This window comes from Falco rusticolus, chromosome 9, assembly GCF_015220075.1.
Source record: "Falco rusticolus isolate bFalRus1 chromosome 9, bFalRus1.pri, whole genome shotgun sequence".
NCBI classification, from domain to species: Eukaryota; Metazoa; Chordata; class Aves; order Falconiformes; family Falconidae; genus Falco; species Falco rusticolus.
The window spans coordinates 45073608-45098278 of NC_051195.1; the positions used below are offsets into that span (position 1 = coordinate 45073608).

A 24671-nucleotide genomic window follows, 5' to 3' on the forward strand; every position below is an offset into this window, starting at 1 on the left:
ACAGTAATAACAACTGTCAGATTCATTTTCATTAGACTAAATAAAAATAAATTCAGTAAGTAACAAATCGAACAGTGTAAAAGCCTGGACTTCTGGGCCCTAACCTGGTTCTCCTCCTGACCATTTTGTGACCTTGAGCAAACCAAACCATACCTCAGTTTTCCAGCCATAGAAGAATAATTTAAATCCTACCACTTATGAGAAGTAGCTAGTGTTACACCGTCAAGCACACACATTACACAACAAACTTACACACCACAGATCTAAGTTTACAGTTGTGAAGGCCTGGGAGGAAGAAAAGAACTGGTCAGAGACACATTTTCCATTCTGATTCTTTCCCAGCAATATCCAAAGTCTACTTCCCCAACAGGCTCCGTGACATAAAGCAGCACTGCAGAAAACCTGCACGTTCAAGAACTTACCGTGATAACATCAAGAATGCTAAGAAGGCTGTGGACGCTGTCTCCTGCCAGCACCTCCTTAACAACCACTTCTGTTCCATCCTGCAAGTGTAGGACAGAAGATTACTGCGGGCTCACAGCTGCGTATTTGGCATTTATGGAGCATTTCAGAAAGCCTAACCCGCTCTCATTCTCCAAGATACTCTTGAACAGCCCTAAAAGAAATGGTCCCCCATTATAACCTGGATGCTTGCTTCCTCTCTGCTCTGATGGAAATGTGCTAAATGAAATCACCAAAGCTTTAAACCACCATTCTAAAAGCAATAAATTAAAAGAAACTAAAAGCCAGTTTTGTCTAGGGGAAGATGTGACCTGCTTGTCATTGCTACGTAACAACCAATTAAAAAAAAAAAAAGCTTCCTTCACTCTGAGACAGAATTAGCTCCCTTTATCGAGGGATTACATGTCAAGAGGTAGTACAAAACAAAGAACAGCAAAATGCAAAAGTACACAGAAATCAGAAAATTTGGTATAATTCACAAATACAAAAGCCCTGCATTTTCAGCCATCACAAAACTATGCACATGTTAAAGCTAAGCTCAAACTTCAGTCAGGAAGAAGTAAAAAGAAATAATCTAAATTGTCAGAAGGGATCACAAGGGCTATCACTCAACATTTTAAGACACACATAACACAAGCCATCATTTCCTTTCCCTGTGAACCCTATAGTGAATCTGAATCTGCCACCTCCCAGGCAGACCCACTGACTACCACACTAGAGTATTATGGAGCGAAGTGTCTCTCCTGCTCTGTATACCTAACTGTTTTATATAAAACATCTAAAAAGGAGAGTATTTCCAATGCTACCCGCCTCGCATCCTGTCCTCCCTCAATAACTATGCAACTAGAGTATGTGAGGACATTTCAGAATGCCTGATCAGCATTGTGTTTCACCCTCTCATCTAAGACATGGGGACCACAGCTAAAACCATTGATCTTTATAAATATCATGGCCCTGAAGTAGTTGGAAGTAATCCTTTCTAAACCACTATGATTCAAATGTCGAAGTTTAATCAATGCTTAATGATTCATGCCAACCTATATGCTACGCCAACAGATTCATCCCAAGAACCCCAGATCAGTTTGTTCTTACGCTTTCTTGAATGCAAACTTCCAGCTTGCCATCCTGCACAACGTAGATGCTGTTATCCAGTTGTCCAGGACGAAAGATGTATTCACCTTCATGCAACTGCACAAAGAACATGTGCTTGCACAGTTCCAGGAAAAGAGGTTTCTCAAAGTGGCCAAGGACCCTGCAGGAAAGAAAATGCAAAGGGAAACCTAAAATTACCACCGACCTTGGAAAGTCCTTTGTGTATTAGCAAAGCCCCTGGCATGACTAGCCGGGGAACCCAGGGTCAGTTATTGCAAGGCAATCCAACAGCACGGCAGAAGGAGCACAACTCCCCAGGACAGATGTGCAAGAGTAGAGAAACACAGAAAACTGGCAATACTGAAGTTCCTTTTGGAGTAGCACGCCAAGCAAGGCTAGCAGACTCAGAAGGAAGTATATCCAGCCTTCCTCACGCAAACACCTTTTGAAGGAAAAGGAATAGAAAAAACCTGCAAGATTCACACCCTGCATGAGAAAAGGTACTCTATGGAAATTTTCCTTTTAGTACAGCTACCCTGTCCACATAATCAGAACACACGAGAAATACTGAAAACAAAGGGAAGAATTCCTGTCATCTGCGTGTACCTGCAAGTTTGGAATATTCCATCCCCTGCAGGTAACTCCTGCAACTGGACTCCTTCCATACTGAAACTGGTCAGTCACTACTCAGGCACATAGAAATAAGTGTCTTAAACCTGATCATTTCTGCGCACAGCACCAGAAGGGCCTTCCACATAGCTCCATTAACTCACATTTAACAGGATCAATCAATCAAATTCTACTGCAACATCAATTAGTCATAGGAGATCATAATTCCACAGTAGAAAGTTTAGATGACTTAAATAGCAGTTTTATTAGAGTATGTGTGACCTTCAGGACTAAATTATACCATAATTGGGAGAAAAATGAACATAAACAAATAAACTCAAAATTATAGATTGGAAGATCTCATCCTCTTTGCTGTGTCAGCATATTTAACCCCTTACTGAACAGGCAAAAAGATCACCCCTTCTCAACCTGCCAAAGAGCTGTGGGGTTTATGTTAACTTTGATTCTATTTGCAACCTTTTTAGCCAGAGAAGTAAAAGATTCTGCAGTTTAGAGAGTTGTTAATATGGTATCCAATTAACATTTACCATTTACAATGCTTTTCTGTACTAAAAAATTGTCTGATATAGTCTAAAGGGAATTTTTAAATTGCACTAACAGAAACCCATTTGTGTTAGAATAGTTTTATTATCACTACCACTGAATTTATCCCCGATTTACATCCTTTTATTTTTGATCTCTTTTTTGTATTTTTTAAATACACTCAACTATTTCCTTAATGTTTCTAGAAAATCAGAAGTCATTTATTCTTTCCTCATGCTCAGATGATTTTCAGTCAACTGCTTAAAGATTCTTACCACATGGTGATAAACTTAAGACCTGACACAAACACCAAATATTGAGATCACTTGAACATCCGTCAACATCAAAATCCAAACCTATCTTTCCATTTAACATTACCTAACATTTTTAAGCATGTATAGGACTTCTGATGGCAAATGGGAATTCTTTACATCAAATTCAGTCAGATCTGCCTCTAGCAAAGAGGGAGGTGGTTCTTTTGGCTGTAGAGTTGGACATTCCTTCTTAATACGCAGAATCCTAAAAAGAAAAAACAGAAGTTAAAAAGTTCAGAAGTCTCTTTTCTCTTAATGGGCTGAACACTGACACTATAGGTTGACTACAACACCAATGCACACCATGCCAAGTTACACATTATCAATTATAAAACAGTAGCATTCCACATTCCCCCTTTCTTCCAGCAAAACTAGAGACAGTGCCGCATGCATAACCACTCAATTTCCCAGCAAACTTCCCAGTAAAACACTAGGCTGATGTGCAATTGGCACGACTGAAAAAAGAGCAGCTACAGAAAAGCACTATGTGGTGAGGAACCTGTCCCTAGCAAACAAAAAACTACAAAACCAGCTTCCACAGCATGAATTTACCCTGTCCCAAAAGCCCAAGTACCTTTTAGCCAAACAAACTTTTGCCCGCTTCCGCATCCTTTGGCGAGGCACAGTGTTCCCAACCAGAGAGTTTGGAAGAGTTGTAACCTAGGAAATAATGAAAACACAGACATTTATTCAAAACCAAAAGCAGCTCCCCACTAGTTCCAGCCCTGCAAAGGTTCCAACTCCTCGACCGAGTCAGGAGAACATGAGCAGAGTGAAGCACTCATAAGACCTTAGAGGATTGGAAAAAACATCTACTCCAGGATCCCTTGTCTTCTAGAAAGCAAGCAGAGTATATTTTTGATTTTACTAAGCAACTACTACAGCGGTAATGGATAGAGGGAAAAAAACACCCTGGCTATACAACTCTCACTCAGGAACCTCAACACCAGGCAGATGAGTAACACTGAAAGCTCCAGTCTCCTACGGCAGTCTGCGGTGCTGACAAAATTGGTTCATTTTTGAGCTGGTGACAAACAGCACCACAGACACGCAGCAAGGCTTTTACCGGTTGTGAAGTTACCAAGTGCCACCTTCTGGAGAAACACAACAATGCCGGACCAAGACGACACATCATTAGTTCTCCCTTTGTTTCTCAAAGACTTGAATCCCAGGAAAAAGCTTCTCTCACAAAAGAAATCTCTAATTAGTTTGGAGGGTTATTTTTTTTTTTTAAGTAAAATCTTGGTATTTTAAGTACAATCAGCAGCAGCTAATTTGTAATTTTCTGTATCTTATTCAGGAATAAAGGAAAAAGCGAAGTCTAAAACCCCAAATCAAAAACCACCTGAAAAGATTTTACCATATGGAATTTAAGCATTCTTTACTGATGTGTGTTACATATAAACAGCTGCATTAAAGAACATTAAAATTACGGAATTCCTAGCAACACACGCTATTTCCTTTCATTGAGGGTTTTTTAGGCCAAATTCTACATAAAGGCTGATCTGCAACACAAAGGCAAGGCTCAGGGAGTAATCTCATCCCTCCACAGTGAAACAGAGCTCCAGAACTGAATATTAGAACCAGCACAGCACTAATTAATCGAAGTATTAAATTCACCTCAACAAGGTCAGCAGTGTGTAAGGCAGAAGGCAGCAACAGTTCACAAGAGGAAACATTCCTCAACAAGCAGTGACTAACAAAGCAAGTACTCACCTGTACCTTATTTTTCTACAGATGTTGGATTTAAGTGCCCTGGCAATATGGGTGCACACCTAGACTGGAGCAGGTTGGGGAGCACCAGACCCACACCTGGTTCTGACTCCAGAGGACAGGGAGCACTTACCGCAGTCAGTATTCAACAGCCTTTTTCCTTCACTAACCTTTTATATCTACCATCATTTGTTCAACAGGTGACTACAAGCAAGCAATAAACATTTGGAAAGGGGTCAGAGCCTGCACCTGGAAAGCGACCTCTTAGTCAGGTGTTATCAATAGCATCATATATACTAAAACATGGAGGTCCAAGAAGCTGCTACATAAATTTTGGTGCGGGAAGTGTCAGGTAAGGAAGTCCCCTCCTCAGCCTCCGGGACCTGTTCAAAACTAAATGCAAAATCTCTTCGCTGACATAGCCACTCATGACACCTCTGAATAGGCGAGTGTTCCTTTTGACCGTAATGATACAGTCCAAAAAAACAAACTCTCACATTCCGCACACACTAAGTAGCTTCAAGGGAAGCATGTATTTTGATGAGAAAGACAGGAAGATTAATCTCCTCAATTAAATGAAATCCAGGCAATCAGTGCTGAACACCCAGCATACCTACTAAGATTATCCTAATTCATTAAAGGAAACGTCTGTCTTCAGATTTCCTCAAGCCTTCTTGTTGCAAGTGACTTTTCTTCGGGATATTGCAAAAATAAAAGTAAAAAACAAAAAAACTAAAATGGAAGTACATCTAACAGGCAGCCATAGCCTTGAAGGATTTAACCAAATGACGCAGAAACAGATTCCTGACTGATGAAAATTCTCGAGGAGACCTTTGAGAATAATAGGACAGAACATCAGGACAGGAACCTGAGGGCACAGGCAGTATTCCTTTGACAATCCAAGGCAAATAAGTCAATCTCGGGATAAACCCCTCCCAAACAGTCTCTAACGAGACAGCGTGACAAGTCTTATTTGCAGTTGAGTACAAGAAAACAAGAGCTCATATGCTGAAGTGTTTAGCACTTCACAAGCAGACCGCAGAAATCTGAGTATCTGCTTTGCAGATAAGACTCACACGGGAAAGAAGGTATCAGCTCTGAATGTTATGGCACACTGGAAAATATTATCTGAAAAGGACAGCCCTGAATATAGGCACTGAGTGTCTTGAATATAATCCTAAATACTGAGAAAGACAAGATTACTATAGGCATTTAAACCATCATCAACTCCATACAGGAGTTAGATATGCGTCGATTTACTACTGCCCTCACTGTCTGCAAATAATCTTGAAAGAGGCAGGTTCAGCCAGAAAGAGAAGCTGTTGCTGTTCCATCAGCAAATCAGGCAGAGTTCCAGGAGCTCTGAAACATCCCCAAAATTCCAGTGAAATTGTATAGGTTGAAAGCCCTGGGCCAGGCTAAGCAAGTGAAAGACTGCAAGTTTTACACCACCTCCGAAACCAGATGTTGATCTTTACTTCCTTCCCACTGACCCAGATGCACTTACCTTTCTCATGATCTTCCGCCCATAGAACATCATTTTGTCTCTCTTGCGAAATCGGTACTGAGGCACATGTGGCTGAAGTTGTTCTGAAAGAGAGAAGCATGACATCAGAAACCATCTGCAGCTCCATGCTAAGGGAAAGAAAACAGTAGAAGGTTGTCAGTTTTGCTACCTCCATAACAGCTGTGGCCCCTGCCTACGAAGCAGCAAGCTCTCGTAGTCACCGTTTGGAATTTAAACCAGCACAAGACACCTCATTATCCAGCTCTGGTTAGCCAAGCCAGCCTAGGGAAGAGCTGACTTGAGGCTCTACCTAACCACCAGAGGAGATAAAAAAAGCTCTCTGAACAGATACAAGGATCAGGTTAATTTAACATTACAAAGGAAACCTCTAATTCACCCATTTCTCATTACTGTTACAGTGAAATCGCAGCAGGGTTGAAGTTGTTTGCATAATTTGCAACTGATACTAAGGCTATCGTACACTCGAGAAATAAAAACCTCCACTGTCCTGCATGTGCCAGTTATGAATTCTATGTTTAGACCTGGGTAAATGAATCAACATAAGCTCTTCATCCTTTTAGAGCTGTTTTCCTGCAAGAACCACTACCTTCACAGCAAGCATCGACCACGTATTATTACAAAAATATTGAAGATAGCAGAGAAAACTTTCTAAAATATGCATAGTTATTGAGTACTTACTAGATTGTTTCACTCTTCTGTAAATAACGAACACAATTGCTATAAGTAGTAACGCGACTGCAGCTCCAATCACAATTCCAGTCAGCTGTGAGAGGAATTTAGGCAGGAAAGAAGTTATTAACTTCTTATATTAAATGTTGAAAACCATTAAGTACTTCTTGGAGGGCTGAAGAACACTTAGCTCAGTAAGGTGTCTAAAAGTCAAGTACATTCATAAATATTTAATTTTTAATTAAAACTTCACATATGCAAGAACTTTAAACTAGGCCAGTGGCTCACTGATAAGCTCACATGCAAAATATTCAGCATTTTCTCCCTCCAAAGGTCTGTGAGCTGATCAGTTCAATGTACGTGAGATGAAATAGCAGGAATTAATTCTTGCCTCATGTACAGTCACAGCAAAGAAACACTCAGACTGTGACTTTGCAAAGTTCCTAGAACTTATGAGAAGCTACACACCATTTATGCACACACGATCTTTCACCCAGCTGATTAAAGCTATACATTACCATAGTAGTCTGTATTCGGTCTTCTACAAATTGAAGAATTCGTGTTCCACCTGCTGGTAACACAGCCTAGCACCAAAAGGAAAGCAAAATTACGTTTCCCACAACGAGCAAAGAGCCTCTAAAAAACAGCTCAGTGCCTGGTCTGGCACATACAACTCAAACTGATTATATTTTCCAACATCATTCTTCCAACTATAGCCTGCTTTGCAACATGACGACATTCAGTGGAAAAGGGCTATTAGTGGAGTTCTGCATTAGCATCAGTTCAATGCATTCTGAAACAGTCCTGAACAGGGTCAAACAGTGAGGTGATAACTTTTTTTTGACAATTCCATGTTATTCAGAGCAACAAGGATGAGAACTGGATGTAATGGACTTTATGAGACCAAGAAGATAAGTCACAAACCAGCAGATTAAATTCATCATAAAAAGAAAGTTATGCACACAGGAAAAAGCTCTAGTCTCAGGTACAATGTCCTGGGACCTGTGCTGACTAGTCAGGAAAAAAATCTGGCAGTTAAAATAGTCTCACAAATGCCAGCTCAAAACTTACCAGAATAGGGGGGAAAAGCAAACAAAATACTAGGAATAAGCAGAAAAAAACCAGAGTACGAGGACAAGTATGCCCCCCTATAAATCTTCCACCTTACAAGCACTTGAATCTTAAGTACTATATGCCGTTCCAAGTTTCAGTTTTTGCCTTTGGTTCCAGATCTGGATGACTTCTTAATTTAGCTTTGCCACCATAAGAAAAAACTAAGTGCATGCTGAGAGTCACCAAACTAGTCTCTCTCATGAAATTGATTTCAGTTTTATGGTGCAAATAATCTGGACCACTCAACTCAAACAGATCACTTGTCTTCAGTTTGTCTTCTTAGGTTGCTTTAACACAGTATACTGACAATTTATCTTCCCAACATGAGCCAAGCGAACTTTACCACTATTATTATCAAACTATTATTAGTGGGATTGTAGTGGAAAGTCAAAAGAATTTGGAAAAAAAAAAGCTGAAAATTCATTAGCAACAAATACAACACATTCTGGTAAAATACAGCAAGTTCTTGGTACAAGTCTATTGTGGTCACTTAATTTATTTCCCCTTGACAGCGTCAGGGGGACAACCAGTTCTGCTACTATCCAGGCCTGTATGATCTCAAATAACATCCAATATAGTAGTTGCCAACTGACAGTCACATTGCTGCTACACGAGAAGAAACAAATTCATGAGCAAAAGAACAAAACACACACATGTACAGACTGAGCCCTTGTGCCTCGACACAGAAAAAAAGAAAAGGGAAAAAAGTTCAGACCTTCAAGAAAAACTGAAAGGTTCTTGCAAGGTTTCTCACAGACACCAGTGACAACGTGACATTGCCCTCACACTCTCAGCAGGCAGCCCTTTTCAAGGGCTGACACTTCTTCCAGAAAAGCAGAGAAAGCAAGCAGCCAGGTTGCAACCACGCAGACACTTAAGACTTGTAAGCAGTTATTGTTACATGATGGCATCTGAGAGAGGTAGGAGGTCACCCGTTCTGCAGGTGCACCCCATCAGCCCAAGCCTGCAGGACCTCTTAGGAGGCCTGCAGCCAGCACAGAAATTCAGAGACTTGGCATGTGCCTTACACGGCCTCAAACAGTTCTCATACACAAAACACATGTGGAACAACCCTGGAAAGACCCTCGCTTCATTGAAAAATGGAGCAATAGTATGCTAAGAGCGTGAATTAGCATAAATAGCATTCAGCTGCTTTTTCCAATGATGTTGATATCTCATTAAGAAACTGAGAATTGACAGTAGTTAAGAAGAATATACAGCTAGGTAAATAATGCTCACACTCATCCAGAGTACCAAGCACAGAACAAGCAGCTCTGCTGAGAGTTTAACAACTCCATGTTGCAATCGAAGGCAAACAGTGAGACATACCTCATTCAGGGAGGGGTGGAAACTGCTTATCAGTGCTGAAAGCAAGGCTTTAACATTAAATTTTCCAAAACATTAGACTTCCTCGTACCTCCTAAGTACATGGGTCCACGTGCCTATGTTTTGTCTACAGGTACTGGGGTAAAAACCCATTTTTTTAACTGCATACAAGTGAGTTGTATGCAATTTTTTCTTCTGAGAAGGCCGTCGTGGGCTGTCTCTTTCGTTACTATAAAAAGCACCATGTGCCTTGTTGAATGAGGAGTGTTGTATTTAGATTAAGAATTCATATTTTAGATTACTTTAGATTAAGTATTTGATTAAGAACAAATGCAAGAAGACTAGCTGCCGGAGAATTTTCCAATTCCTCCATCTTTAGGCTAAAAATGAACCGTTGAAGCAAAAGGTACTTAAATTGTATTATTATGCTAACAGCTTAGAATACGAAGCAGTGTGTGAATGGTTTGCGGTTTAAAAAAAAAAAATTAAAAAGTGATAAAAACATACACTTCACAAAAAAATGGGATCAATCTTGAGATGTCTGAAAGGATAAAACTCTTACCAGGAAAGGTTCTTTCAAAGTAAAAGCACTGCATCGAAAGACATTACCCCAAAGTTATCGGATTAGGTAGAGCAGCTTCCAGGTTCTGGAAATACTAATCGGGAAATAAGTCTGTCCCAAAGTAAGAGCTGAGCATACCGTACCTCCAGGCTGGTGGCGTTGCCTTCTTCCCCCATGGCTGGAGGTACAGCAGGAGCAAAAACAAAAGAGAACACAGGGTCAGCAGATGACTGCGCTCTCTAATCCAAAGTCTTTTTACCTCCACGACGCAAAGCATATCCGGACTGCTCTTCCAGTTCACCAGAACGAGCCAATTCAAGGGGAACTATTTTTTCATTATTATTATTTTATTTTTTTACTTCATTAACCCTTGTTCCTCGTGTCCAGCTACAAAACCCAGCAACTCCTCAGGGAGAACTCCTCAGGACAGGGCTCGGCCTCGGGAGCCCCGGGACCCTCCCCACAGCCACAGGGCTGCCGCGTCCCCGGGACCCTCCCCACGGCCACGGGGCTGCGGCCGCATCCCTGGGACCCTCCCCACGTCCCCGGGAGCGCGGCCGCGTCCCCGGGCCCCGGCGGCACGCACCCAACCGTGCCTGGGGGACGCGTTCTTGAAGGAAAATAAAAATATGGGTTTATCAGCCACACGTCACGTACTGCCACGGGGACGCGCACCGGCACCGACCGCCCGGGGAAAAGCCTGGGAGCAGCGGGCGCAGCCCTGTCTGCGGGCCAGGCCCACGGCTACCGCCCGGCTCCGCTCCCCTGCTGCCGTTAAAGCAAATCGCGGACGATGGAAGCAGCCTCCGGCCCGGGCCAGGGAGCACCAGCGCCTCCCGCGCAGCTGCGCCTGCCAGCCCAGCCCCCCCCGCCGCCCACCGGCCCCGCGGCCGGGCCGGGCCCTCACCTGCCGCCGCCGCGCTCGGGGCCGCGCAGGTCATAGGTCACTCGCGGGCAGGGGGCGAAGGTCGCGGAGCGAAGGCCCCACCCGCCGCCGCCGCCGCCGCCGCCGTCCGCCGAGGGGGCGTGGCCGGCCCCGCCCACGCCTCGAGCTCCTCGCCGCTGATTGGCGAGGCCGTCCCCACCCCCGCGCCGAATGGCCCGCGACCTTCGCAGGGTACGATAGGCGCTGCGGGTTGGCCGGTGCGTTTCAGCCAATGGGAGCGGGCGGTATTAGCGTGTGCGGAGGTGGCTGCGCGGGAGCCGGCAGGCGGCTGCCATGGGGCTGCTGACCGAGCTGGCCCGCGGGCTGGTGCGGGGCGCCGACCGCATGTCCCCGTTCACCAGCAAGCGCGGCCCCCGGAGCTACAACAAGGGCCGGGGGGCCAAGAAGTTGGGCGTGTGCACCGCCAACAGGAAGTTCATCCTCATCAAGCAGATGGTGCCCGAGTTCATCGTCCCCGACCTGACGGGCTTCAAGCTCAAGGCCTACGTCTCGTACCGCGCCCCCGCGGGCTCCGAGCCGCCCATGACGGCCAAGCAGCTCTTCACCGAGGTGGTGGCTCCCCACATCGAGAAGGACGTGAAGGCGGGCACGTTCGACCCCAACAACCTGGAGAAGTACGGCTTCGAGCCGACGCAGGAGGGCAAGCTCTTCCAGCTCTTCCCCAAGAACTACGTGCGGTAGGGAGCGAGCGGCGGGACCTCCCCATGGCCCGGGCATGAGGCACGGCCCGCACCAGCTGCTCTGCAAAGCTTGGGAATTGGAGGATTAAACTGCGTTGGATAAAGAATGCCCGTGTACTGTGTGAGCGTCCAGTCTTGATGGAGACTGACTGTCTGTCACTGGCCATTAAAAGCAACTCCTTCCACTTTGTCTTTCTGCAATGTCTGATTTAAATAGCTGCGGGGAAATTGGTGCTTAATTTCCCATCCATGACTGAGGAAGGTGTCACTGCATCTTGCACCATGCATGTAGTTGTTGGGTAAGCGTGTGGGTGTCCTGCTCTCAGACTAAGAGCTGATTGACCGGGCACTGACGATTAGCAGGAGGGAGTTTCTCTCCGGGTTACAGAAACATTGTAATTCCTTCCTTCTGGGAAGGAATTCCTGGCTTCTGGGAACAGAAGAGGGCATGCCTTATCTCCCTGGAAGAGCCTGGAGTTTCTGGCTGTGGAGAGCAGGCCGCTGCAAGCTGGGCAGCATAGCCAGTCCAACTGCTGCCACTGCTTGTGCCAAGCAGCTGTTGTAGCCAAAGCAGGAACGGGTTGCTGGCTCTCCCCCCAGCTCCAGTGAAGTGTTCCCCTAAACCAGGAGTGAGTCCTCCAACAGGCAGAATCAAGTCCGTACCCAAAACTCACTGCAAAAAATGCTGCAATTTTTCCATACTTTCCCAAGCCTTAGCACTACTCTTTTAAGAATAATTCACAATAGTTAGTAGGTACATTTGATGTCTGTTCTTTAGTGCAACTGTTTGAAGTTACAAGCTAACTGTTTAAATTTGAAATGTCTCAAGAATTGTTATTTTTAGACATGCATTCCTAGAAGAGCAGTGTCTTGCTGTTCATCAAATTAAATGGACACCAGTGACAGACAGTTGTGTGCAAATGTCTAAAGTAGAAACTCCTAAATACCAAGTGTTTTAAGTGGCTGGAAAAAACATGTTTTCTGTGATGTACAAGTACTATAGTTTTTGATAAAAATCATTCTTGTGTGAAACAGCTGTGTCTGAAGTGCTTAGGCCTCCCAGCAGGTACTCGGGGGTTTCCATGAGGTTTTCTAAACACAAAGTGCTGCAAAGCCTAAGAATTGGAGAATTACATTGCAATGAAAATGTTCACTTCTGGAGAAAGGAAGCACGTGTACTGTGTGGTCTGTGAGCACCCAGTCTGTAATGAAGACTGACAGATGAGTCCTTAGAAGTGTTGTTTAAAAACCCACGGATTTTCAGGGCTGGATGGGGCTGTGCTGGTGGGGAGGGGATGCTGCACTGGCTTATGCTGCTTAGCGCTGCAGCCCTAATAACCACAAACGCGGGAGAAGTTGTTGCCACACCAGCACAGAGGGTGCAGGAATTGCATCCACAGTTGGGGTGAGGGAAGGCATAGTTCTTCTAATCAATTAAGCCTGAGCAGCATTTTTCACTTAACATCTAAGCTCATCAGGATAACGCACCTTCTACACAAGCGGTGGTTTTCTGCCTCCAGCTTTGCATGCTGCTGCTGTCAGCAGAGGTGGCACTTTGCCCCTTCCCTTCAGAGCCATTACCTTCTCAGGCTGCACCTCACACTTTCTAGAAAGGACAACTGTTTGCAGCTGGCTGGGGTGGCGTGGAGGCTAGGTGAGCGCAGGGCTGGAGAGCAGGAGATCTTGTACCCTTGGATGCTCACACCAGCTCGGCCTTGAACAAGTCTCTCGCCTTACCTTCCCTACGTGAAAGCAGATTAGAACAAGACACCAATTTCTCAGGGCAAAGCAAGACTAGCATAACACATAAATCAAGTGCCCCAGTCCGGTCACAGTTCATGACACCACTCCAGCTTTGCTAACCTCAGACTGTTTCCTCTTACATGGCAATAAAATGGCATTACAACCTTTTAAGACAAGACTCATCGTCAAAAGCCATGTCACTACAGGGATACACCCTCGTGTTCTCACTGAGGCGTAAGGAAACTGGATTGTCTGCTCTGACACATTCACCACCACGCACCCTCAAAAGAGATGAAGCCCTGACAGAGCAAGGTGGGAAGTCCTCCCAGGGGCTGACTGCGAAGGACTCTTTAAAATCAAAACGACCAAGAAGGATAAATCACTTATATTGATTTTATTTTAGAAACATCCAAAAATAGGGTGGTTTGGTTTTTTTTGTTACAAAAGCTCTTGTTCACAATACTAATACGAATCTTCATGTAACAGTGCTCAAGAATGTTTTCTAAAATACACATTCACCCTTGGAAAAAGGAGTTTCAAAGCAGTAAAATTCTTATCTGCTGTACCTCGGTTTTGATGCAGCACTGTTAGAGATAGATACCTGTTGCTGGTGTTTCTTTCCCTCCAGACAACTAATTCTTTAGAACCATCAAAGAGAAACCATGCAAGCTACAAGTTACCTAGTTTAAGCTGCTTTTTTGTTTCTAGGAAGGTAACAAAGTGTTCTAGAAACAGTGTTTTGCTGATACTTCACAGTGAAAAAAGAAAGCTGATGGAGCAACCATGAGAAATTCTGCAGCCATTCCTGGAGGTAGGTAGGGCAATGTTGTTAAGATTTTGGTTTCTGGACTTACAGTGAACTTAAAAGATGTCAGGAAACACTGCTTATACTTTTTGGAAGTGTTGATCTTAAAGCTGTTTACCTTTAAAAAAACTGAAAGGTCTTGACTTTGGACCCAAATGTACATCTTGCTGCAGAGAGTGGGAAACATGAGTTTGATACCAAGAGGCTGGGGGGCTGGTTAAGCGTGGCACTAAAATGTAGCAGGGCCCACTATGCAATTTATGCTAAACCAGGGTGTGCTTTGCTTGGGGAGTGACAAAGTCAGGCTGCAATCAGGTGACAGGTCTGATGCAAAAATCAGGCCGTGCAGATATACCAGAACCCTTACAAGAAAGGCTCCGCTCAGAACAAAGCCTCACATCACGGAACCGCTGTCTGTCATACCGGTTAGTCTGGATTTCCTTCTAAAAAGGAATTCCTCTCTAGTAAAGTTCACTGTAAGCACAGTGCACTGTCAGTATCTGGACTGTCTTTGAGCGTCTTCTCAAAGTACATACTAGTTTACAGATCACACAGCAAGCTACACACACAGCTAAGCCTCTACTCATGGGCTCTTCTGAGCTCTCTGATCACATACTGTGTTCATCTACACGTAGCAGCACAGACAAGTTTGGTTTGTGACGGAAGGAGAACGGGCTTAACAGATCAATCGTACCAATGCAAACCAGTCGCAAAGGGATTCAAATATAAAGTACAAACAAGGCCATCCTACTTTGAACTAGTACATTAAGGGAAAACTAAATAAACACGTCTGTGCCTGACCACATGCCTCAAAGGAAAGGCTCTCCTCAGTGCTGAAAATAAAAACACCAGTAATTCCAGCATGTCAGCCTTAAGAGACTCACAAGCTCAACAACAAAACTAGAAAAGCCCAACAGAAATTAGACAGGGCATAAGCTTGGACATGGCTCTCAGTACTGGAGTTTTCCTGCCCTTCTCCCTTGGGACTGGTCAGTGCAAACTTTCACCTGTTGTTTCAGATGGAGATCGAGTACTTGGTGTCTCTGAAGGGGTAACCAGGCTCATCTCCCACTTCCAGACATGGAGGATATTGTCATAGAACGAACAAGTTGCTACAATGCTCATTTCTTTTGGGCTGTCTAGAGACCTGCCTGAATCCCCACTTCTGTCCAGGCCCATTCCGTTGGGTCTCTTAGCTCCTGCGTCAGAACCGCTGGCTGACCTGGGATCTCCCCCTCGATCTGGACCCCCAACCAAACCTAAACTTCCCTTTAGACCAGAGCCCCTAACCGGGTCAGAATCCCCAGACAGCTTCGGGTCCCTCTCTCCTTTGAGTGGCAAGGCAGGGCCTTCACTCTCCTCATCCAGTATTACATCAAAAGTAGCTGTAGGAGACTCATAAATTATCTTCAGGTTTTGCACCTGCAAATTCAGTCTCTCATCTTCCTCTGATCTTCCCACAAGCTCCTCTGAAGACTGGCACGCAGCAGCAGAGTCCTGTGTTGCAGCCAAGGAATCCCTCGGACACAGCCTTGACCAGTCAGCCCCATAGGCCAAGGAATTGTGCAGGACATAGGATGACAGGACGATACATTCTTCCATGTTTTCCGCTTAAAAAAAAAAAGTTAAAAAATGAAATGAGCAGAAATGAAGCTGTGAAATGGTTTGTTGCAGACTGCTCAGAAGCCATTCTAGCATTGGCTGTGTCCTACAGGAAGAGTTCTCTGGTTATTGCCTTCTTCACAACAGAGTTAAGCGTTCTAGCAGAAATGAAGTACTGCCTCTCCTGACAATTTTTCAGCCACCTCTCATTAGCCTTGATCTTCCCTGGTTCAGCAAGCAGGCAGGAGAAGAAAGTTTAACATGCGTGAGGTTTGAGAGCCTCATTATTCAAAATACCTAAAAAGGCTCAAGAAAGAGAAGACAGATCACACAGTGATCCCCACTGAGCCACACATACAACTGGTGAAACTGGCAGACCAAGTTCCGGTTATTAATAAACTGCAGATGAGTTCTTCCCATGAGCTTTCAGCGTTTGACTCTGACACTAGCGGACATCAGGTGCCTCGCTTCCCTATACAGGAGAAATGTTATCCTCATTTTGCAAGCTGTGGATCTGCCCAAGGTCTGGAGAAACCCGGGAAGGCAACTATTTTAAGCAAGACTGTATTAGTAATGTAAATGCAAAACAGCTTTTTAATCATGTAAATACCTTCTGATTCACACAGAGGTCTCATTCACGTTATTCTAGATTAACCAGACTGCACAGCATTTCCTTTCTGAGGCAATAACCAAATCACCAGCAGGTCAGTAACTTCTGCTGACAGTAAAGCACCATGTGACGTTCAGAAGAACCTCTCTGAACCATCAAGATGAATGCAAACTGGAATGGTCATGTCAACAGGCAATGCCTTCACACCAAAACAAACAGGCTTTCTCCCCATGAAAAGAAGTTACGAGAGATTCACACATGAATGACAGTGCCTTTGCACAACTGATCAGGCCAACTGAGGACAGGTCCAGGAAAGCTGGAAGAGCTACCTCAAGTTGGAATAAAAGTCTATGGCTATTAACAACATCTAGATCTTTCTAGCAAGCTCAGAGCTGGAGTTCCCCCATGAACCTGGAGGTAGGAAAGGAAAGCAGCAGAGCAGCGCAAGAGCATCTCTGTTCCACTGAACGCTCACCCATGCTTCCACGGCAGTCAAGGATTTTGAATCCACTCTGCATGCAGGCTGCTAACAGCACAAAATCACAGGTTGGGTGCCACTTCAGCCTCCAAACTCCACCTTCAACATGGGTGTCTGCCAGCGGCTGCTTCATGTTCCTGGTGTCCCACAACAGCACGTGCTCATCATAGCTAGAGACATACCACAAATAAATATGCAGACAAGCAGCAAAGCTGATTCAGCACAATAAGTACAGAAGAAAATTAGGGAAGATCGCACACTTTCTGAGAAGACCACACCTTGAGCAGCACTAGCACAGAGGCTGTCACACTGGTGGAGAGCAGCCAGAAGGGACCTACCTGCCAGTAGCCAGAAGATTCTCCCGGTGGGGACTGCACTGAATGCTGCACACACCCATTGAATGCCTGCAAAAGAGGAACATAGACCAGAGGGAAGAGACAGCAATGTACCATTTGAGATGGGATTCTTCCTTGAATTTCAAGGATTTGGGGGTCCATGTTACTGCATCAAGGTGTCTCAGGAGAGAAGAGTAAGGTAAACTCAAATTCCAGTCCAGTGAAACACAAAAGCAGAGTTCCATCTACACAGTCCAACAGCCCTTCCAGAGCAAAACTACTCACACGGTCTCTCAACACAAATCATTTCTAGTAGTATTTGCATCGTAAACTGCTGTTCAGGAGCCTGTAAGAATTTCAGCAAAATTCCTCCATTCCTGGGAGACTTTACTCCCAACATTAATATTTGCATAGCAATAACCCCCAGTGTATTTTAAGGTTAGATATAAAATTTCACTGAAGAGCTGTGTATATTGTTTTGATCATATTTTAGAAAATGTTATGCCACCAGAAAAAAAGATTACTTCAAATGGGTGAACAGTGGAGAACAAACTTATTTCTAAAAAACATTCCATAATAAGATACCCAAACATAACACACACAAAAATTCCCAAAATAGAAGCGTGCATCAGGATCCTTCTTTCAGAAAGAAGCTACCACCATCTTCATGTGTGGAACTGAACAGTTGGTTTATTATGTTGAAGGACATGGAGAAGGAAGTTTCAACCTGAAGTTGTCCTGATGAAAACACCTAATAGATGTCTCCATTTCCCAAGGGACGCAGGAACAGGACTCCACTGTCACTGCACATCCCTGCATTCAGTGGCTTGGGAAGGGGCACGGCAGCACTGTATGTCCACACATGACAGCTGTAGGGTCCAGTGGCAAACGCGCTTACCTCCTGCTGGTGAAGACAGGAGTCTCTGGACTGCACCTGGTGTCCCAGCCCTTCAGCAGGCTGTCGTCTCCTCCTGCACAGGGACAGAACGTTGTTACTCTAAGCACTGCCAAACAACCAGTGCAGGGCACTGAGGCAAAAGAGTTAATACAGAGCTGATGATTTTCACCCCTAGGATCTCATAGTGTTTAACAGATGCACCAAGCATCATTTGAGGCTCACAGTACTCATCACTGCAGAAGAGACATACATTAGCAACACCCTCACTTTACTAAGCAAAAAAAAAAAAAAAAAGTGGAAGAGAAAAAGACTGGACTCTAGAAGCTCTCTGGCTCTCTTTTGCACACCACACCACAGGTGATGATTTTTGAGATCATCACCTTTTTTGCCAGTAGCCAGCGAAAGTACAGTTTAAAAGGCACAGCTTCTCCTAATTAACTCCAACCACTTCACACACTCAAGAAGCCTTTTACCCCTAGCAGCATCCCTGACTCTTTCAAGAGGTGTGATTGCAAGCAGCATACCCAACCCTGGAAAGTAAAATCCCACAGAACACACATCCCTGTAGAAGGTGGCCCCTCCCCAACACCCCCAAACGAGAGCCCCAGCCCTTACAGACCTGAATACACAATATCGGTGTCCCAGTAATTAAAAGCAGCAATCCAGGCCTCAAATTTGTGAGCTTCCCACTGGTTCAGGACATGCACAGAAGGAGCAGATTCATCTATGGAGAAAAGATTCAGCTTCCCCTCTGAATCACTGCTGATCACTCTCAAAGGACATCCACTACGGTGGAATAGAGAGAAAACACTAGAAATTACTGAAACAATCAAGTATGTCTGATTCAACTAAACATTCATAGAAAGTGGCAGTACAGTGGAAGAAATGCATGCATTTATAAAGTCCTTTTCAGCTTCAGCCCACCCCATCTTGAAATCATCAACACCAATGATCCCCATTCCCTGATCTCACAGAGCGGGCAAACCACTCACACTCATGAGGAAAAGAAAACCAGCCTTGGGTCTGTCTTTCTCCTAGATGCATAACTTGACTTCTCACATGCTTGATGTTACATCAATAAACAAATTCATTTTTCCTCCAAGTCTGACAAGGACCTCTGAGTCTCTTCCCTCTTCTGAGTACAAAGAAATGTTTTATTTCCCTGATATCACAGACATCTGAAGCACTGGCTGATCCTGACCTTTCCTGCTTTCTTCCTGTGGCACAGCACAGTTGCAGTTTCTGGACACAACGTTCTTGGAGCACTGGCAGAAGCTCAGAGCTCATAGTACACTGATTTTCTGACATTCCCTGACATGAAGTAGGTACCTTCTGACCGGTTACTTGCAACTGTGGGTACTGATTTGGTGGCTCAGGGCTTCTTTCTAGTTCTACATCATATGCTAGTTACTAAATCATACTGAATCTCCCAAATTTCCACACAAGGGTCACCCCCTTCCTACACAGGTGTGAAGGCTGCACATTTGGCTTCTAGAAGGGGTTACCTGTCTCTCCAGTGACAACAGTGACAGGCTTTAAAGCGACTTTTCATCATGGCAATAACTATTTATCTTGAAGGGCAGGGACAAGGGGCAAAGACATGGGGAAGAAGGAATGTAAGGAAGAAGAAAGTGTAACTGGGAACTCTACTTATTTATTAAACAGCATGCACAGAAACAGTCTTTAATTAGCAAAAGCTACTAAACATTTGCTCTATAGTATTAAGCACACAACTGCCTAATCTCCTCAGTTTCCAGCTTCACACCAAAGGCACCACCCTCTGTATTGCACTTAACTACCTCTTTCAAGGTATGGCTAATTCATGTTATTTCATGCAGTGATGCCATTTCTGAAATCAAACGTATGCGCGTTTGAGAGAGGAAGGAGCCACTTCCAAACTAATTCTCTCCCATTTCTCACTAATCTGTGTTTAAGCTTCCTACACGTCCTATTATTAGCAGTCCTTAAGCAGAACTTCACACTAAAATTTCAGCCATTCTAAGAGCAGAGATGGAACCAGTGGATCCACCTGCATCCCATCCTGGTCTTTCTTTTTAGCAAAGGCAACAGAAGACATGTCCCTAGCTCACCCACTGCCATTCGCCACAGCTCAATCTCACATTTGTTGTTGGTTCAGTCTCCGCTCTTGTTACAGTGGCTGCAGCTTGTGTTCTTGTCCCTTTGTTACCCTTGCTTTGCAAATAGTAACTTCTAGAGAAGGTGCAGAGAGACAGCTGGTATCTAGAAAGTCTTAAACTACTTCACAAAAAGCCACCAAAGATTAATTCATCAAAGTCCTCAACTTACGCCTGACAGCTGTCACGCACACAACAGCCTCCAATACCGGCCTTTATTCCCCATCCTCACCATTGCTCTCGTCCAGTGGACCAGTCTAAGGACAAGGCCAGACGCTGTGCACCAAGATCGACCCTGAAGCATGGCTCCAACATGCAGCTGTTCTTCTACTGGAAAGAAAAGGAATGGGTTAGGACTGGGAAGACAGCAGGTACATAACAATACATGTACTGCTTACTCTCACAGCAGGTATTTCCCAGAGACTGATGAGCATATTAGGGTCCCACGCTAAAAAGAGATGAAACGTCCCATAGCAATGTACAATCACTCAGTAATAGCTGAAGGGCAAACACATGCATACACAGGATTCCCGCCCTCCTGCTACCCACTGCCCACCAAATCGCCCTTAACTTCTGCTTTCTCTCAGTGTGTGAAGTGCAGCAGAAGTGATGGCCTGACTACCGAATTCCCTTACAGACTGACTTCCACCTTCTTTGTTTGTGGGAATGGCTCTCTTGATCACTCTCTCCTCTCACCAGTTGAAAGAAACCCCTTCTCCAAAATTCTTCCCTGCTTTTAACAACTTTGTGACTTCTGCTGTGTTTACCAGTTAGTCCATACTTGTCCTCAAGTGAGTTTTCCAGCGTTTGCTTCTGCTTCCCTCATGCCAATCGTCTCCCACACTCTGCAGGTGGGTAGAGCTCAGCCAGTCTCTGGTGCCATGAACAAATTTGTGGAATTTATAAGAAAGGTCATCAGAAGACAAGGGAAATGTTTAAAAAGCTAAGCATACTGAGGAAGACATGGAAACCATACAGCTTTCCTGCAAGTCTCTGCACACTGCTAATAAGATGTATCAAACATGGGTTAAAAGCAGCTTCAACAGCAGCTGGCGTTATGGCCACCTACCTCACTTCCAGTCAGATGGCAAAACTCCACGGCACCTGTCGAGTTTGCAATGCCAACCATGGGATGTTCTGCAACGGGGACGTGGCACCTAAAAGATCAAGTTAAACAAGTCTTGAACGTCCATCTTGCTTGTATTTTAGGAAGAGAGCAAATTCGTAACTTGTATTCCAGGATGCACAAGGAGAAGGTACTTGACCAAAAAACAACTCATGAAGAAAATTTTAGGCTCCTCAAGTTCCCACAAACCTGCATGGAGGATTATATATATACACACACACGTATACATATATATATGGGAAATTACACTATCTTATTATATAAACAAAAGAGGTCCAGAGTCACTGACCAGCCGCTCCTAAGTGAGCAGAAGAATGAAACACAGGAATGAGTGCAGTCTTTCCTCACTGAAACAAACTGGAGAATACTCCCTCCAAGAAGTCAGGGACAGTTTAGTTAGAAAATATTACTGCTGCTGCCATACCTACAGTCTTTTAAAAGACACCCCCAGAACAGCAGCCCACGCTGCTGCGAGCGTCAGGCCAGCATTACCATTTGATGTCCAGGACGGCAGCCGTGTCAATCCTCTGGATTTCTGTCAGCGGGATGTAGGGCTGCTCTTCGTTGTAGTGATACAGGTAGAGGCGCCCGGTCCGGTCACAGGCCCCATTGCTCCCCCGGGAGTCAGTCTACATTAAAAATTGCAAAGAAAAGGGTAGGGTTAGCCGCGTGTCTACCTCCCACCCAAGACCGGGCCAGGAGGGGGGCAGACGGCTCCCCCTTGGCAGCCCCCTCCCTTGCGGGGGGTTCAAGCCGCCGCAGCTCCCTCAGAGCCAGCCACGCTCGGCGGCGGGGCCACCCCGCAGGGACAAGGCCCCACAGCGCAGGGCTGAGGCGGCCGGCGGGCACCCGGGGCACTGCGGAGGCAGCCACGAAGGGTGGGCGCACCCCGGGTGCTGCTGAGGTAGCGGGGGAGCAGCGGGGCGCTGAGGCGGCCCGCGAAGGGTGAGAGCGCCCCGGATCCCGCCGAGGTAGCCGGCAGCAGCGGCCCCGGTTGAGGCGGCCGCGCCCCGCATCCCGCTGAGGTAAGCCGAGAGCAGCGGGGGCGCTGAGGCGGCCGCGAAGGGCGGGAGCGCCCCGGGTGCTGCTGAGGTAGCGGGGCCGGCCGGGGGAGCAACGGGCCCGGCTGAGGGGGCCGCGAAGGGCGGGAGCGCCCCGGATCCCGCCGAGGTAGCCGGGAGCAGCGGGCCCGGCTGAGGCGGCCGCGAAGGGCGGGAGCACTCGCCGAGCCCGGCCCCGGCGACCGAGGGGCGTGAGGTGGGAGCGCGCCCCGGCGCGGCGCCGGGCTCACCGCGGCGGGCGGGCGGAGGTGGTAGGTGCCGCAGGCCAGGATGCTGTGCCAGCCCTCCACCGGGCACCACTCCACGGCGTCCGCGCTGAACTCCGTGTCCACCACCTGCAGCGTCCGTGTCCGGCATGGCGCCGCCATCTCAGGGCGGGCTCATGCCGCGCCGGCCGGGCGGCTCCGGGGAGGCCGCGCCGCCGCGCAGCGGAACCGCCGCCCCTCTGCTTCCCGCTCCGGGGCGGGGCGCGGCGCTGCCCGGCCCCCGGTCTGCGAGGGGGGCCCGGGGCCCAGGCCGGGCTGCTGGGTGGCGCTGCGCCGCGTCCGCGCTGAGCGTAGCCCTCAACCGCCCTCGGAGGGGGGTTTTTTCCATTAACTTGTCCAAGCTCTTCCCAAACGCGGCCTTGTAGCACCCACCGCGTCCTGAGGCGAGAGGCCTGCAGCTGGGACGGCTGCACCTCAGGCTTAACCGGGCAGCTGCTCATCAGAGAGAAAATCTGTCCCCTTGGCATCCTCCCTCTGCCAGGCCTAGAGACTTTCCTCATGTTCCTGTCGCTCACACCCGGTCCACAGCCGGGATGCAGCCACGTCTTCACAGGAGCCGTTCTGGGCCACGGAGGGATGCTGGGCCCTCGCCCTGCGCCTCTCCCCTTCCAGAGACAGAGGGTGACAACCACAGGCTCTGGGTCCACGTGCTGCCAGTCCACGCCGAGGTGCTAGTCTCCACTCGCCCATCCTCTCCTTGAGCCTGGTTTGCTGCTGGTCCCTGAGCTGAAGCTGCTGCAGGACTGTGTTTCACAACCCAAAGGCCTTGTTGCTGAGAGAAAATAAGTCTGTGTAGGGCCCATCTTTTGATGTCTTCCCACAAGCAACATTACATTTATTGACAATGAATTTCATCTACCAATCTGTAAGATCCTTCTGCAATACTTCTTCACTCAGCCTTTATTACAATTACACTAATAACCTCATTAGTGAATGTTGTCACCTTCCTGATTCATTACTTTTTCCCAATTATTTTTTAATGCGTCAGGCATCCAACTGTTGACTTCCTTCCACCAACCCCCCTTAACTCTTCCTTTCCTGTTGTTTGTTCACATGACATTCCCCTTTTTCCCATAGCAGTTTTGCTTTTTTCTTAAGTGCCTTGACTTGATCAAGTACATTTTGAAAGTTCAAGCAGACTGTACCCAACCAAATTCCCTTTATCCCCTGCTTGTTGATGCCATTAAAACAATTCCAATCCCAGTTTTGAAGCACAACTTCCCTGTACGGAGACTGCATTGATTCCTCCCCAATATTTAGCCATTGATACTGCAACATGAATTTGCTAAGTGCAAGTTCACCTGGTTGTAGTTTGCCACATCTGCCCTGAAACTCACTTCAGAAGCTTCTGTCACATTTGCTGTGGGTACCAAGGGAGAGGTTACCATCCCAGCTGGCAGCTTGGCTTCTTCACCCCTGAACCATCTCACAGAGCCCATACGTGGCTCTGTCTGGTCCTGGCAACTTGTTATTGTTCATTTCATCTGAACTTTAGTCTTTCCTAAAAGCACGTCAGTTATAAACAGATTCTCTGCTGAGCTCTCCATATGGGTGTGAAGTATTCCCATGTGAACTCCCCCAGCTCTTTCACAGCAAACACAAATGCAAACAACTCACTTGTTTTCTGCAGGGACTTTATCTCCACGTCAGATAAAGTCCCTTTACTGTGCAACACACAACTGCCTGCAGCAGTCTCCATGCAGCCATCTCCCTGCTCCTGATTTTTCCAGTTATTTGTGCAAGTTTTACGACTTGTATGTCCTTTGTATTCCATTTTCCTCTGCATTATTTTAGGCTTTGGGTTTTTTCTGTTTGGTGAAAAAAAAAAAGCCACATTTCACCTGCCAAATCTTATTCTTTCCATCTTGTACACAAGCTCAGTTTATAAAGGACTTCTCCTTACTCTACAAGCATCCCACACACTGCTGTTTAATCACACCAACCTCCTTTTGTCCTCTCTCAGTTCTGTTTTGGTGGGTGGTAACCATTTTCTCCTGGCCCCAATGTGGTGTCTTAAACTGTCCCCATGCCACCTCACCTGCAAACTTTTAAGTC

At 46.1% G+C, this 24671-nt stretch overlaps 3 protein-coding genes across 4 annotated transcripts in view; 1 reads left to right on the forward strand and 2 right to left on the reverse strand.

Moving 5' to 3' along the window:
• The window catches only part of PNPLA7 (patatin like phospholipase domain containing 7), a 125357-nt gene extending 114396 nt beyond the window's left edge, over window positions 1-10961 (reverse strand). Inside the window, exons 1-9 of one of the 2 annotated variants that reach the window (XM_037398933.1) lie at window positions 10839-10961; window positions 10075-10109; window positions 7449-7514; window positions 6940-7024; window positions 6241-6323; window positions 3595-3680; window positions 3085-3225; window positions 1555-1714; window positions 423-503 (exon numbers count right to left, since the gene is read on the reverse strand). In XM_037398933.1, the coding sequence (XP_037254830.1) occupies window positions 423-503; window positions 1555-1714; window positions 3085-3225; window positions 3595-3680; window positions 6241-6323; window positions 6940-7024; window positions 7449-7514; window positions 10075-10109; window positions 10839-10872 (771 nt within the window). In that variant the 5' untranslated portion in view covers window positions 10873-10961. Of the gene's footprint in view, window positions 1-422; window positions 504-1554; window positions 1715-3084; window positions 3226-3594; window positions 3681-6240; window positions 6324-6939; window positions 7025-7448; window positions 7515-10074; window positions 10110-10588; window positions 10666-10838 lie in introns of those variants that run through there. The other variant, XM_037398934.1, reaches the window with a different exon arrangement.
• A 128-nt stretch (window positions 10962-11089) lies between these two features.
• MRPL41 (mitochondrial ribosomal protein L41) lies at window positions 11090-11747 on the forward strand. Its single transcript, XM_037399479.1, has one exon. It carries the CDS (start codon window positions 11151-11153, stop codon window positions 11556-11558), a length of 408 nt encoding a protein of 135 aa, XP_037255376.1. The 5' UTR covers window positions 11090-11150; the 3' UTR covers window positions 11559-11747.
• Window positions 11748-13679: 1932 nt separating this feature from the next.
• DPH7 (diphthamide biosynthesis 7) lies at window positions 13680-22802 on the reverse strand. Its single transcript, XM_037399476.1, has 9 exons — window positions 22581-22802; window positions 21782-21918; window positions 21233-21320; window positions 20396-20490; window positions 18648-18814; window positions 18029-18101; window positions 17134-17199; window positions 16793-16965; window positions 13680-15715 (listed from the first exon to the last, which is right to left on the reverse strand). The coding sequence occupies exons 1-9, from the start codon at window positions 22716-22718 to the stop codon at window positions 15096-15098; spliced, it is 1557 nt and encodes a 518-aa protein (XP_037255373.1). The 5' UTR covers window positions 22719-22802; the 3' UTR covers window positions 13680-15095.
• Between the last annotated feature and the right edge of the window lie 1869 nt (window positions 22803-24671).

Excerpts from the sequence above, each read along its gene's own strand:
- DPH7 (XM_037399476.1), bottom strand. The coding sequence starts at position 22,718 with ATGGCGGCGCCATGCCGGACACGGACGCTGCAGGTGGTGGACACGGAG. Across the intron at positions 20,491-21,232 it reads GCCATCTGACTGGAAGTGAG|AAGAACAGCTGCATGTTGGA; the intron begins GTAGGTGGCCAT and ends TCTTTCCAGTAG. Across the intron at positions 15,716-16,792 it reads TGACTGCCGTGGAAGCATGG|CGGAAAACATGGAAGAATGT; the intron begins GTGAGCGTTCAG and ends TTTTTTTTTAAG.
- MRPL41 (XM_037399479.1), top strand. The coding sequence starts at position 11,151 with ATGGGGCTGCTGACCGAGCTGGCCCGCGGGCTGGTGCGGGGCGCCGAC.